Here is a 14,830-nt window from a genome sequence, read left to right on the forward strand (position 1 = left end):
AGGAAGACAATGGAGTGTCCTTGAAGCTATTAGAAACATGCGTTAGAAAAGTTACAGCAGTCACTGCCTGGGTGCTTTGCCGCATGCTCCCTGGCCTGAGCATCTAATTTTGGGAGTTGTCTGCTTGGAAACACCAATGTATTCTGCCCACGTATTGCAGTGCGGAGTTTTGCCTTCTCCCAGCAGCTGCTGCAGCTCTCCTACTTTGCACTTGCCCAGCTATGCTGTGCTGGCACGGTTGTGCACTGGGGATGGTTCTTGTTTTGAGAGGAACATTCAGCCTCGCCTCAGCTCTCCTGCACTTTTCAGGTTGATGCTTTTGTCTCTTGAGTGAAAACTTTGGAAGTGCAAATCAGCCTAGATTCACAGCATTTAATATGGCATCCCTTTGCTTGTGCTTCCTGTGGAGCCCCTCCCCCCACCCTTCCGGTGGAAAAGATGGCTTCTAGGATAGATGCATGAAATAGTCATGCTAAGCAAATTAATCAGCTGCACTGCCTAAAGCTGCATTAAAGTGTGAGGGGGCGGGAAATATCTGTGTTGCTCAAGACAACTTGTGCATCACATAGCCATGTGTATATACGTGCATATATCGTGTGCATGTATGTACATATGATATGGGAGGTGGATTTTCTCAGAATAGAACTGCGTGTGTACCTTTTGAAATACGAATGTAAATCCATTCTAACAGAGTGTACATCTTTCTGGCAGTCTGGCTGTAAAAGGTCCCAGTTAAAGAGCCCAAATCCATTCTTCCCTCTTTTCAGTGTACATCAGAATTACCTAGATCCTATCAGCATCAAGTACTAGGTCTCTGTGCTACTTGAGCAGGTGGGGATTGTCTCTGTGCATTATCCTCTGGAACAGATGAGGGATCCTTTGGTATAGCATGGCTGTGGTCATTCTATGAGCTGTGTAACTAAGCGTCTGATCTGTTTCCCTTTTCTGCTTTCAGTACTTACTAGAAATGAAAAGCCTAATTCTACCTCCGGAGCACATTCTGAAACGAGGGGACAGTGAGGCGGTAGCATATGCATTCTTCCATCTTCAGCACTGGAAGCGGATAGAAGGGGCCCTTAATCTGTTGCACTGTACGTGGGAAGGCAGTAAGTATCTTTTTCTAGTCCAGATTGTCAGTCTCTCTGCTTCTCTCTCCTCCTCTGTACCTGGCAAATCTATTCTGGATCCACTGGCAAGTGTCTGACCCCCTCCATTCAAGACTTAGGGCAGGTTGGCATCAGCGGGGTTTCAGTGCTACTGTTTGCCTTGTAGGAGATGCCTAGCTGGTGCTGTGTTTCCCAGAGGCAGAGGGATTTTCCCAAGTATGCAGCCATTTATAACCAGATACAGTTCTGGGGTTTGTAAGCATGGCTCTAGGGGTTCAGGCCACATCCTGAGCTGAGCCTTTGACGGATTTGTACCAGGTTATTTTCCCCACTTGCAGAAGCTCCTCACTGTGTGAGAGCCACCAGGCAAGGAAGCAGCCAGGTACGAGAAGTGTGTGGAGCAAGATAGTCCTGGAGACTGAAGCACCTTCTCTGTTCTCCCTAGAGCTCAGTCACATGGTGCAGGGAGGACTTTTCACTGCTCATACTGGGTCTGATCATGAGCTAAAGGGGCTCGTCAGTCTCAGCTTGCTGTAAGTCCCCTGTCTGTTTGTGTATGTATAGTCTTTGCCCCATGGAACCTCAGTCCTGATGTGTCGATGCGTCTCTTACCTTGATACAGACCTTACTACTGCTATGCTCTTATGTCCTACTGCTGCTCTCTCTTCTAAATGAAAATATCAAAGGGAGACTCAACTACTTCCAGGCTTCTTCTCTGCTTGCTGCTTTCAGTTGTGAGCAAGATGCCCCTTTGCTGGTGGTTCAGGAGTTTGATTTATGTGTAGCTCTAACATGAATTCTGGCTTTGCCTTTTTCTCAGCATTCAGAATGATCCCGTACCCATTAGAGAAGGGCCATCTTTTCTATCCTTATCCCAGCTGCACAGAGACAGCAGACAGGGAGCTGTTGCCAAGTAAGTGGTTATTCTGTTTATAAACAACGCCTGTAGTAGAATAGGTCTATGTTGCCTTGCTCTGTACTTACCCTCGTGTGCCCTCAGCTTGTGAACTCGCCACGGCAGGGATTCGGCTGCTTGCCTGCCGCTGCACTTGACCACACAAAATGTTGTGCAAATGCAACAGCCCTAAAAAGTGACCTTGTATCCCCCAAAGAGCCCAGGGTGCTTCCCAAAGGCAGTTGTGGGCATGGGTATACAGTACTTGGTGGCTTCCCACTGCAGCTGGTTGGGAGTCATGGATGAGGTGTGACAGTGGTTTAACATAAGAGCAACATTCCCTACCAGGTACAGAGTGAGAAATGTTGTACTCCATTGGTACTGCCAGGGGAGCTTAGGAAAACTATTCAAATCCCTTACCAAATTTGTGCCTCACTTTCACCTGCAGTGCATGCTTTGAGATGTGCAGTAGGCAGAAGGTTGGTTTTCCATCCCAGTTGGACTGGGTCTCCTTCAGCTGCAGGTCTTGCCCTGCCTTCCTGTTGCACTATTAGTTCAAGACCACACAATAGCAGATAATGCTCCCAAATCATCCGTCTAAGGCAGTGTTTCTGTAGAACACGAGGGTTTTGTAAAAGAAGAGTTTGTTTTGTAGGACGAGGCTTCCATACCTGGTAGTCCCAAACTGGAGACACCAAAACTGGGCTTCTGAGCAGTTGCTGTGAAGCTGTCGTCTTTGCTATTTCCAGAAAGTAACAAGCATGCTAGAAATAATTTCAGGAGCTTGGATTGGAGTCGCTTGTGAAGCCTTTCTCGCATTCATCTTGGGCGGCCTGTCAAAGGATAGACCACTGTGCTGGGTCCTGTCTTGAGTCATTTATTGGTACGCACCCACCTAATGACTCTTAAAAGCTGCTAACCTGTTGCACAGTTTCAGAGAACCCCGACGCACACCAGCGTAGGTCTCCTCCATCAATTCATGATCTTGCAGCTATCTGACGATTCGAGCTAAGCAGCCTGCCGACACACTGCTAGAGCCCTTGCTCGCTGCGTCAGAGATCAGCACTCATTTAGATAGCATAGGGGCTCTTGTTTCATCTTACACGGTTCTGGGACTTTGTTAGCGTGGGCACCTGCAACGCTGGGATCTCTCTAGTTTTTCATGGAGTAGAGAGAGCTACTACGAAAGTATCAGGGGACACGCAAGGGATCTGGCGACAGAAGAGCAAACTTTACACGTGTGTTTCTGTTACAAAAACCTGAAGTTCCGTATAAAATGTGTAATTCAAATCTGCCCCCAGACTGCCTTAAATTACTCATTTCTCACTTATGCAGGATATTGCAGAAGGAATTCCTCGGTTAGCGACTAACCCGGGCTGCAGACTTCCCAGCATAATTAAACGCCAACACATGCATGAATTTCAACACGATCACTCACGCATTCCTACTGCATTTTAAATATAAAACTGTCCATAAATAAAATCTTCTTAACGCTTTTATTGGACAGCCTTCCCCTGAAGCCTCTGCTTTCAAAATACAACTCTTATCTGTTTCACATAGAGTTCCTAACTGGGTGGAGGATAAGCTCCTGCTAAGCACTGAGTCACCAGGGACATTTTGAACGTGTAGGGCTTTGTACACACACTTCCATGTGTAGCAGCAGCTCTGGGTGCCTGGAAAAGGCTTCTCATTTTGGTTTGTTCTTCTCCCTACATGTGTTGGGGCAGCTGGTTTGCTCCTATTTCCCCTCCTCTCCCTCCTGCTTGAAAGGAATCCCCTCCAGCTGGGGTATTCAGATAAGGTTTAGTCTCCTTTTTGTTTGCTGATCGTAGCCACAGGGAGGTTTTATATGTAATTCATCCGAAAGGTTTTTTCTTTCTTTCTTTTTGTTTTCTCCTGGAGCTGCCACAGAATCAAGTGCAGCAGGTTGAAGGCCCTTGTAAAGCACTGTATGCACACAACAACCTGCTTCTCCCATCTGTTTAAAATCCTTGCAAAACTGTTAGGTAGAAGCTTCAAGGGCGGCAAGTTACCAGAGCCAGCGGGACTAGCAAATTCACCAGATGATCCCCCATTGGTGCCTGCTTTCCATGTCTTGAGCAGTGAAAGCTCCACAGTCCAGTCCCTGAGCTGTCTAGTCATCTGCTGATTTCTTTGCCCGGGAGTATAAATTGCAAAGAACCGTTATGTACAAAATTTATAACCCGGTCTCAGTCCTGCTTTCTTTGAGGTCTGCTTTGTCAGCTGCTCCAAAATTTACGGTAGTCTGCCAGCCAGCATCTTGGGAAGCTTGAGTAGAAACTACCGAGTGTACGTTGGCTCTGATGCTTGCTTTCAGAGTTATTTTGCTCTCAAACATGGGAATTGCTCAGATAAACAGACCTCCTGCCATAGAAAGCATAACAAATATGATGTTTGTTTTCTCCAATGCGGCATTTGGTTAAATAACAGAATGAGTGTGCATAGCCGTTAAAAATCCCTTGATTTGTTTAAACTGGGCCAAGTGTTTGGATTGGAACCATTGTCTTGAAAGTGGGCTGCAAACTTTACACCATTTCCTTCTGTCTTGCCACAACAGTCGGTATCGGAGACAGTCCAGCCAACTGCTTCACTTTAGGCTGAAGGAGGTCAGGAGGAGGGTGCAGGGGTGGGGAAGGGTAGCTTTAATGGGACTCCTAAGTAACAAGAGAATGGAAACCATCTAATGCATGAGACTGAAGATGAATCAAAGTTAAGCTATGTTGGCTCATGGCAGCGTGCGGGCTGGGATACGTGTAGCCGCAGGTCCACGTTTGTGCCTGTGACGTGAACTGATGGGAGTGTCGGACCGCGGCCATGCTGCAGCAGCTGCCGTGTAGCTGTGACCTCTTGTGCTCACCCCCGTAGACATGAGAGAGTCAGTTTGTGGTTGTTTTCCTTTCAGCGTTTCATGACGTCTCCGTTTACCCGCAGAAGGAGCTTCCTTTCTTTATCCACTTCACGGCAGGGCTGTGCTCGTTTTCAGCAATGCTTGCCCTCCTCATGCACCAGTTCCCTGAACTCATGGTCGTGTTTGCTAAATCTGTAAGTATTGCCTCCCTTCCAGGGCTCGCTGAGGGCAGTTGGGGGATGTCAAGATGCTGAGGTCCCCTGAATGCAAATGCTCTGAGGGGCTGTGGATTTGCACTCACAGGTGCCTGCTTCTGAAGCCAGAGTTATTGCACTTGATTTGCTACTGACTAGGGTTGGGTCAACACCACTCTCGAGCATGCTCCACCTGCCTGCTGCCTGTGCCTGCACCAAACCCAGGGGAACAGCAGCAGAGCTACTCCAGGGGTTCTCTCAGAGCTGGTCTCAAAGGGTCATATGGATGCCTCGGAGCAGCGTCATTGCTGCCTTCTGGGAAGTGCAAAACCTGGGAAGTGGGTGGGTGCCCAGCAGCCTTAGAGCTGCAGCACAGACATACCCAGGGGCCTGGTTCCTTGCTTTTTATAAAGATCAGGGTTCTTGAGTTGCAAAACTGACCCCTGAAGACCACCCTTGGAGAGGCTTAACACCAGTTACAGACCAAGGTCCACACCAGCCTGCTCTCTTCTTTCTGAGTTTTAGTTAAACCACAACTATTGGAAGCAGAAGCTTGTGAATTTGGAGTTTAGGGATCTTGAGTACTGAACAAATTAAAACAAAAGCCATGGGAGTGCTCAGATGAGTGGTACCCTTTCTCAGGCTCAAGGTCCCCCTTGGAAAATGCCAGCTCTGAGCTTTCTTTCATTTTTGACTATAGAAAAATAATAGCGATTCTTCTGTTGCAAAGAACTCGGAAAGACCACAGCAGGTTGGTGTGTTTTTGACCCTGTGGGTCTCTTCTTGAAATCTCTGGGTTTATCATGTGAATCACATGTAGGTTTAGCTCGCTTCTCAGTGCTGATATTGCACAGCACCCTTAAAAGGATCTTGCCATGCCCCGGGGTGCCTCCTCATCCTTCCTGAGAATCACTGGCTTAAACGGTCATCTCCCTGAGGCAGAGACGGTTCGCATCATGTACTGTGCCAAGGCAAGTGTCTGTGCTTAAGGAATGAGCATGTTCTGCCCCTTTTTGAGCTGTTGGCCTCCTTCCTCCCTGCTGCAGCTTTGTGCCCTTGTGCCCCTGCTGCCTCTTTCCATGCTGCAGATGGCGGGATAGCTGCTTCTCAGGCTGCTCCGGGATAGCAATGGTGAGGGCTGATGGGTGATGGCAGGAAACCTGGGTTATTGCACATGGCTGAAGCTGAACGCCGACTAGAAATGAATCCTCAGAAATTCCATGGAGAAGGTAGTCACTCATCTTGTGCGGCTCCATTCTTGCTGGTTCCTCTTTCTCTTACTTTGCCTTCTAGCCGTTGGGGAAGTTAGAACACATGTGACAGCTCTGTCATTTAAAGCCCTGCTACAGGGTGCCAGGATGCCACAGCAAGGAACATGGTTGAAGTCCAGCATACAGCAGAGAACAACCTGGTGGTGGGGTCAAGGACCACATGGCTTTTGTTCACATCTTTTCTCAAATTCTAGTGATTGAAAATAGGCAAATGAACTCCTGCTGCTTGTGTGCATGGAGTCCGTGCTGTGTCACCATGGGAAACTGAGGCAGAGGCTTTCTGTGAGCAGCTGAGCAATAAATGCATGGAGGTAAGAAGCTATGGTGGAAGTTGCCCTGCAAACTGCCTCCTTTACCTGACTGTGAGAAGTGGCTGAGTCGGGAGCTCCAGTCAGTTCAAACAGCAGCGTGGTGTTGTCACTGGGAGCCACGTTAAAGGAACACAGCAAGTGGGCTTCTCTCCTGCTCTTGCCCTGTAAGCTCTCTTTGGCAGGGGGACTGATCATATTCGACCTTGGGGGGAAGTGGGCAGTGGAGTCCCCCAGAGCTCAGTCCTCGGGCCCGCGTTGTTCAATTTCTTTATCAGCGATTTGGACGACGGGGTGAAAAGCAACCTGTTCAAATTTGCTGATGATACAAAAATATGGGGAGAGGTGGGCATGTTAGCAGGGAGGGAGAGACTGCAGAAAGACCTGGATAGGTTGCAGGGGTGGGCTAACAAAAACAGGATGCGTTTCAATACGGACAAGTGCAGGGTGCTGCACTTGGGCAGTAGTAACCGGCAGCACACTTATAAGATGGGAAACTCCCTTGAGAGCACAGAGGCAGAAAGGGATCTTGGAGTCATTATTGACTCCAAGATGAACGTGGGCTGACAATGCGAGGTCACGGTCGGCGGGGCTAACCGGACCTTATTGTGCATCTACAGGTGCATCTCCAGTAGGTCCAAGGAGGTGATCCTCCCCCTCTACGCGACACTGGTCAGGCCGCAGCTGGAGTACTGTGTCCAGTTCTGGGCACCCCCTTCAAGTGGGATGTGGACAACATTGAGAGGGTCCAGAGGAGGGCTACCCGCATGATCCAGGGACAGCAGGGCAGACCCTACGAGAAGAGGCTACGGGGCCTGCACCTGTTCCGCCTTCACAAGAGAAGGCTGAGGGGGACCTGGTGACCGTCTATAAACTCACTAGGGGGGACCAGAAGGGTTTGTGGAGACCTTGTTTCCCCTAGCGCCCCCCGGGGTAACAAGGAATAACGGCCACAAGTTGTTGGAGAGTAGGTTTAGATTAGACATCCGTAGGAACTACTTCACAGTCAGGGCGGCTAGGATCTGGAAGCAACTTCCAAGGGAAGTGGTGCTGGCTCCTACCCTGGGGGTCTTTAAGAAGTGGCTCGATGCCTACCTGGCTGGGGTCATTTGAGCCCAGTTTTCTTCCTGCCCAGGCAGGGGGTCGGACTTGAAGATCTACAAGGTCCCTTCCGACCCTACTTCTATGATTCTTGGCTAGTTGGGGGTGCATAGTGGGTCCTAATCCCTGCCTGGCTACAGTCAAGGCAAGGAGAGAATTTTTCAAACTAGACCCCTGTGTAGCTCTCTCTCTTCTGATTTCACTAATAGCCAGGTAGGGCTTTCTGTGAACTGGGCCTGAGCCACAAAGATGTTGCGCTGAGCGGTGAGTAGATCCTCTCATTAGCTGAAGCAGTGTAAACCCGGCACAAGGTGCTTGCTGTCTCTCGGCACAGCTTGCGCTGCTGTGTAGATTCTGTCTCACGAAGGGCAACATTTTCAGCTTGTCTGGATAATGGTGGTGGTGTAAGTCTAGGGCATCGGGCCAGGAGTTGCTCTGTCTTCCTTCATAGATTCCTAGATGCTCGGGTCGGAAGGGACCTCAACAGATCATAGAGTCCGACCCCCTGCCTAGGCAGGAAAGAGCGCTGGGGTCAGATGACTCCAGCCAGATGCCTACCTGCCCTTCTCTTGAAGACCCCCATGGTAGGGGAGGGCACCACCTCCCTTGGAAGCCCATTCCAAATTTTGGCCGCCCTTACCGTGAAGAAGCTTTTCCTGATATCTAGCCTAAATCCGATCTCTGTCAGTTTGTGACCGTTGCTCCTTGTTACCCCAAGAGGCACCCTGGTGAACAGGGCATCTCCGATCCCTTGCTGTGTCCCCCTAATGAATGTGTAGGAGGCCACAAGGTCACTTCTCAGCCTTCTCTTGCAGAGGCTGAAGAGGTCCAGGTCCCTCAGTCTCTTCTCGTAGGGCTTGTCCTGTAAGCCCCTAACCATATGAGCGGCCCTCCTCTGGACCCTCTCAAGTCTATCAACATCGTTCTTGAAGTACGGCGCCCAAAACTGGACGCGGTCCTCCAACTGCGGTCTGACCAATGCCGCATGCAGGGGAAGTATTGCCTCCTTGGATCTATTTGTCATGCATCTGCTGATGCATGATAAAGTGCGGTTAGCTTTGCTGATGATTTCGTCACGCTGACAACTCGTACCTCTTGGAGTCCACTATGACTCTGATCCCTTTCTGCTTCTGTGCTGGTGAGAGGGTCATTTGTCAGTCAGTAGGTAGGTGTGCTGGATATTTTTGCGCCCTAGGTGCAGCACTCTGCACTTGTCCTTGTACTGCATCCTATTGTGTACTGCCCACTTTTCTAACCTGTCCAGGTCTGCCTGCAATCGTTCTCTACCCTCCAGAGTGTGCAATGTGCCCCACTATTTAGTATCGTCTGCAAACTTGGACAGAGTATGCTTCACACCCACATCCAAGTCACTGATGAAGATATTGAAGAGTACAGGTCCAAGGACTGAACTCTGCGGGACCCCACTACCCACATCCATCCAGGGTGACACCGACCCGTCTGCTACCACTCTCTGGGTGCGACCGCTAACCCAGTTTGCCACTCAACTGACCGTGTAAACGTCCACGTCACAGCCTCTTAATTTATTTATGAGGATGCGATGAAATACCGTATCGAAGGCCTTGCTTAAGTCCACGAAAACGACATCACCTCTACTTCTGTTTCTAAGCATTTTGTGACTCTGTCATAAAACGAAACCAGATGGGTCAGGCATGATCTACCTGCTATGAATCCATGCTGGTTTCCCTGCTGCATTATTTTTCCTGCTGGACTCCCACAAATATGATCCTTCATAATCTTTTCAAAGACTTTTCCAAGGATGGAGGTGAGACTGACTGGCCGATAATTACTCAGATCCTCCTTTCTCCTATTCTTGAAAATGGAGACTGCTTTAGCCCTTTTCCAGTCCTCCGGGACCTGACCCGAGCATCACAAGCGCTCAAACAGCCGTGCCAGTGGTTCTGCTATGGTGCCGGCCAGTTCCTTCAATAGTCTCGGGTGCAGCTCATCTGGGCCTGCTGACTTGAACACTCCCAGTCCATCCAAGTGACTCTGCACCAAGGCAGTGTCAACCCGCTGATGCTTGTCTAAGACCCCATTAGGAGACTTATCTTGAGCTCTGTTCAGGACCACTGAGGCAAAAAACTAATTGAACAGCTCAGCCTTGTCCTCCCCCTCTGTCACTAGTTGCACCTTGTTCAGTAGGGGTCCTGTGCTGCCCTGTGCCTTCCTTTTACTCCCTACGTACGTAGGGGGAAAAAAAGGGCTTTTTGTCGTCTTTAAATTGTGTTGCCAGCCTCAGCTCTGTAGTTGCTTTGGCCTTTCTGACCGCCTCCCTGCAAGTGCAGGCCAAGTAGGTATACTCCTCGGTAGCTTCGCCCTGCTTCCACCGCCTATGTGCCTTCTTTTTTTTCCCTTAAGTTCCCCTGGATTTCCCCGATAAGCCAGGGAAGTTTTTTGGTTCCTTTCCCCCTTTTTCCCTTGTACTGGGATAGTCTCCCTCTGTGCCTGAAGGATCACTTCCTTTAGGAACAACCACCCTTCCTGGACTCCCAGCTCGCCAATACTCTTCTGCGGTGCGTCGTTGATTAGACTCCTGAGCACACTGGAGTCAGCCTTCCTAAAGTCAAACACTTCCACCCTACTAGTTATCTTACCCACCCTATGCCGTATGGTGAATTTGATAGGGGAATCTGCAGCTCCCCTACCAGGTCCTCCCCCGTAGCCAACACCAAGTTCAGTAAAGTATTCCACCTTCCTAAAATACTAGTCCATGAAGAATGCTTCTTGCAGGATGGAAGAAATTCTCTGCCTTTGGCAAGGAAGTAGAGCGACCGTAACATAGTAGGGCATTAATTTGGGCTGTTATAGTGGCAGCAGAGCATTTCAGCACCAAGTGCCGTGATGAAGGTGGATTTTATTCTCATAAAAGTCGAGGTTTACAACGTGTGAGCTGCAGAAAAATAAATTGGTAACCGGAGACTCTGAGAAGTGAGTGAAAAGGCAGAATGGAGCCCAGGGAAAGCACTGCAATAGCTTCCACTGCCCAGGCAGCGGGATTACCAGTAAGGGGCTGACAGGGACAGAGGTAAATTGCGTGTTCGCTTCCAAGCTAGCTGCTTCAGAAGTTAATTAACTTCCATTTGCATGTTAGAAACGGGAACAATTGGATATAAAACAATCTGGTTGCAGTTACTAGGTGGGGAGCTACATTACTGGGATGACGCAGTTAACACACCCTCTTTTGTTCTGCTCTGCCATTAGGCACTACTGCATGGAAACTGGCCATGGGGTTTAATTCTGCCATGCTGCGCATCTGTCCCCCCACCCCAGACCCTGGGGTTCTTGCTAACCTTCATGAAGCATGTCGGGGCCCTTCTGGAATGTGCTGCGGAGGTGCAAAATGTTTTGCAGGTCTCCAAGAACTGATGATTCCCCCAGGCACCCTTCCTGCTCCTCTTAACAGTTTCTCTCCCTTGCTTCTTCCGGCCCTTTATAAGGTTATATACCCTGGTAACAGCTTGATTCTCAGAGCTCAGGTGCTGCTTCAGCTAGCTGCTTCCCAGCCCACCTCACCTTTCATCTCTCCCCACTTAAACTCTGGAAGATGCCTGGCCTCATCTAGACTAAGGCTCTGTGCAGCAGTGCGGAGTGCTGACCGCAGAGCCACTGACCATGCGTGAAAGCCTTCCGTGACTAGCAAAACTTGAATAGCTGTGGGGTGAGGCCAAGTTGGCTTTCCTTTTGTTCAGCGGTCTGGGTGACGAGGCAGAAAGCAGCAACAACACTTCTCGTTTTAAAAGTGAACAGTTCTCAATCTGTTTTGCTGGTGTTTCTCTTTGGTGATGCCCAGGCCAGGACATTCTGCGAATGGGGCTCGCTTTCCACCCTGTCCTGTTCATCTTTATGTGGGAAAATGTAGTTGGACAAATTTCTGCGCTGCTCGTAATTGGCTGGCTTCACAGAAACCGGGTCCTAACAATCTGCTTGATTAATTCTTTGAGGACTGCATTAGCAGAGTTGTATGATTTCCAAAGAGATACAGGGTCAGATGCTACACTAGTACAGCGCCGCTCGGCAACATGCTCTCTGCTGCTCTTTCAGCCAAACGCGTTTTGTGTGCGTGTTACATTGGCTTCGCAGAGCAAGATTTTGATTGCCAAGGGACACATTGCCCCGTGGGGGGCAAAAGACCGAGCACAGGGCTTGCTTATTTGCCAGGGTATTTAAGCACTTATTTCCAAGGAAAGGGAGGTCAGCCAAGGAGTGTGGTTGCTGCCAGGACTCTCACAGGAGTATTGCTAGGGATAACACCCTTGGGAAATGCAGGCAGTGTTATACTGACTGCTCCATTAGCCTCAGATGTGCCCTCTCCTTTGACTGCGTAAAGGAATAATCCTCCTTATCAGAACAGGGGGGCTTCCTATTAACTTGGGAAAAAAAATGGGAAACCATTTGTTTACCTGGGTCAGGTGTGTAACTTCCCCAGTTAAAGTGGAAACTGGGAGGCTGAGGCCCTGTCTTCTGTTACGTGGCCTTAGACGCATGCTTTCACCTTTTTCTCCATTTCCCTTTTTTTCAATGGGAAAACCATACTGTGCAGTCCCTGGGGAGCTGGGGTAATGGGGTTTCAGTAGGAGTAAGTGCTTGTGGTGAGCGTGGCTTTCATACCTTGCTTTCAGACACTTGTTTGAAACTGGGAAGAAAATGATAGTTTTTGTCACCGTGTTGGGAGCGTGCACTGGAGTATGAGAACATCTGCTCTGGGCAGGGATGAGTCGAGCTCCACCCTTCCTAGCTAGGGTCAGCTCAGTACCTCCAGGCACTAACTGTGTACAGACAGAAAACAAATACGGTCAGATGTCCGGCCAGGAGCAGTGGCCACACAGAGCTGGAAGGTCAGATGGGAGTGAGGATTCCCTGGATTTCCATTTATTTAAAGTTCATACCTGGAAGAATGTATCAGTTAAAGGTGGAGATCTGCTTGCAGTTCCCATCGGTCACATACTGCTACTTCTCTTCTTTCTGAACTTGACTCCAGTGTCCAGAGTGTGCAGATGTTTTTGCCAAATGTAGGGTGTAACTGGCAGAGAGCTGCTTATGGGGTGGTTGCGGGAAATCTAGAGCCTGGCCACAAGCAAATCGGGTTTTAATATCACCGAGGTAGCGTATCTGCTGATATTTGCTATTTAAAAATGATGGATTAGGTCTCATTTTTATTCACGCTCTAATAGTTCAAATGATTTGGTTCTTAAGCATGAATATCACTATACTTGTCTGGACTTTGTTTTTGGCTCGTACAACGCCAAATGAGTTACAAGAGCTGCTTGGATGAAAGAACAAACCAGAACAGCTTCTAATTTTTACATTGGCTCGCAACGCGGAAAGGGTTGGGAACAGGCCTTCTCCATCTTTTGCCTTTTGATCTCTGTTTGTTTGTAGAGCATTGCAAATGCTCCTAGTTCTGTATTTTGTTATGTTTTTGTACTTCACAGTGTGTCTTCATAGTGGAAATCTGTTTTTTAACACCAGTCAGTGCAAAAGGGAGGCATAGTTTTAACTTTGATATAAAAACTCCTAGAGTAGGATAATAGCGAGTTTATTAAACAAATCTTATATGTGCATGTAGGTCGAATGCCTGGAATTTATCCCTTCAGAACTGAAATGTTCTTTTGTCAAGTAATTCTTGATACTTTTGTAGACTTTATGATCTAACTTGGGACTTTTCTGTAACAGAAAGTTTGTAGGGTTTGTTCATGGTGGAAAGGGTGATGTGAGGGATAAGTTTGTAACCAGACGCACGCAACACAAGTTCCTGGTAGATGGAGGGGAAAGGGGATGTGTCTGTTTGGAAGCTTTTTAGGTGAATTTAAGCCCCTACTACTATACTTATTGTATTTCACTGAGTGTGGTTTTTTTTCCCCCCCCCTCCCCACCTGTTGAATCTGTATTGTCAGCTGTACACTCCATAAAAGCTCAAAGAAGTTAATACCTTTTACTGAGCTGAGTAACTTAGTTTACATATTTTTCTCTCATTGGTGCTTGAATTTGTTTCCTCCATCATAAATCACAGGGTAGGTCTTGGCAAACCACTAAGATTATGAGGTGCCAGAAACCACCGTGAAGCAGGCTGCCGTTCCAGACTGTCCAGAATGTAACACCCCAAAAGGACAGGCTCAGCCATCGCAACCAGAATCTGGTTCAGGTCTGATCAGAACTGATGGCAGGCTTTCCTTTGTCCACATGAAAAGAAAGAGTTGTACTTCTGTAGCAACTGACCTTTATTCAGAGCCACTGAGCATCCCTGGATCCAGCTAAAGCCAAGGGGAGCTGTGGGAGGTCTCCTAAGCTCGAGTGCCCTTCAGCCAGAAGGGTTGCAGTTGAGGATGGTTATCTCCAGCCAGATGCTGGTGTGATTTTTAGCAGGAGCAGCGGTGCTGGGCTACCTTGAATCCAGCGAGCGGGGGCAATGATAGCTGTGAAGTGGAGCATCAGGCACTAGCGACCGCAGCATACGTGCTGCTGGGCCAGACCTCGCTCCGCCAAGCTACGCGAGCTGGATTTCCGATCTCGCTCAGCTACCTGAACCATTGCTTTTTAGGGCTTTCTCATAGGCTTTTGTTCCCCTCCTTGTCTAAAGTTCACAGAGCAGCCTACTTTCTGGTGTAAAGCTCCCTGACAAAAGGACCCGCTTCTCCTCTCACCAAGGCTATGCGCTCATCAGGGAGAGCTCAATGGTCCGTGCAGGCCCTCGTGCACAAAACGCCTAGAGCAGTCGTGCACAGCATCTTATGCCCATGCCATGTGTCGTAGACTTCTTGACCTTTGGGATGGGGTGCTGATTTTAGCCTTGTTTCCATGTTACCCAACGCCTGCTGTTTTTAATCCATCCCACCTTGTTAAGAGCTGCCGATAGTTGCCATGATCAGTGTACTACAAATATGGGAAAAATATCGTAGCAGTGCTCGCAGGTCCCCTGAGGTCCCAGCCCCAAGGGTGGGCAGTGCACAGACTCTTGAGAAGACTTTTAGTCCTTGCCTCAAGGAGCTTACAGGAGACTTGTTACTCAGTCTAGAAGGAGTCAGAAAAGATGCAGTCGGTCCCCTCAAACCTAGAGCATTAGGAAGA

General features: G+C 48.8%; 1 protein-coding gene across 1 annotated transcript in view; it reads left to right on the forward strand.

The window, feature by feature from the left end:
* The window catches only part of ST7L (suppression of tumorigenicity 7 like), a 53,746-nt gene that overhangs the window by 17,632 nt on the left and 21,284 nt on the right, over positions 1 to 14,830 (forward strand). Inside the window, exons 12-14 of the mRNA XM_006033297.2 lie at positions 956 to 1,106; positions 1,927 to 2,019; positions 4,925 to 5,064. Of these exons, the coding sequence (XP_006033359.1) occupies positions 956 to 1,106; positions 1,927 to 2,019; positions 4,925 to 5,064 (384 nt within the window). The remainder of the gene's footprint in view (positions 1 to 955; positions 1,107 to 1,926; positions 2,020 to 4,924; positions 5,065 to 14,830) is intronic.

Source organism: Alligator sinensis, unplaced genomic scaffold, assembly GCF_000455745.1.
Source record: "Alligator sinensis unplaced genomic scaffold, ASM45574v1 scaffold1218_1, whole genome shotgun sequence".
NCBI lineage: Eukaryota > Metazoa > Chordata > Crocodylia > Alligatoridae > Alligator > Alligator sinensis.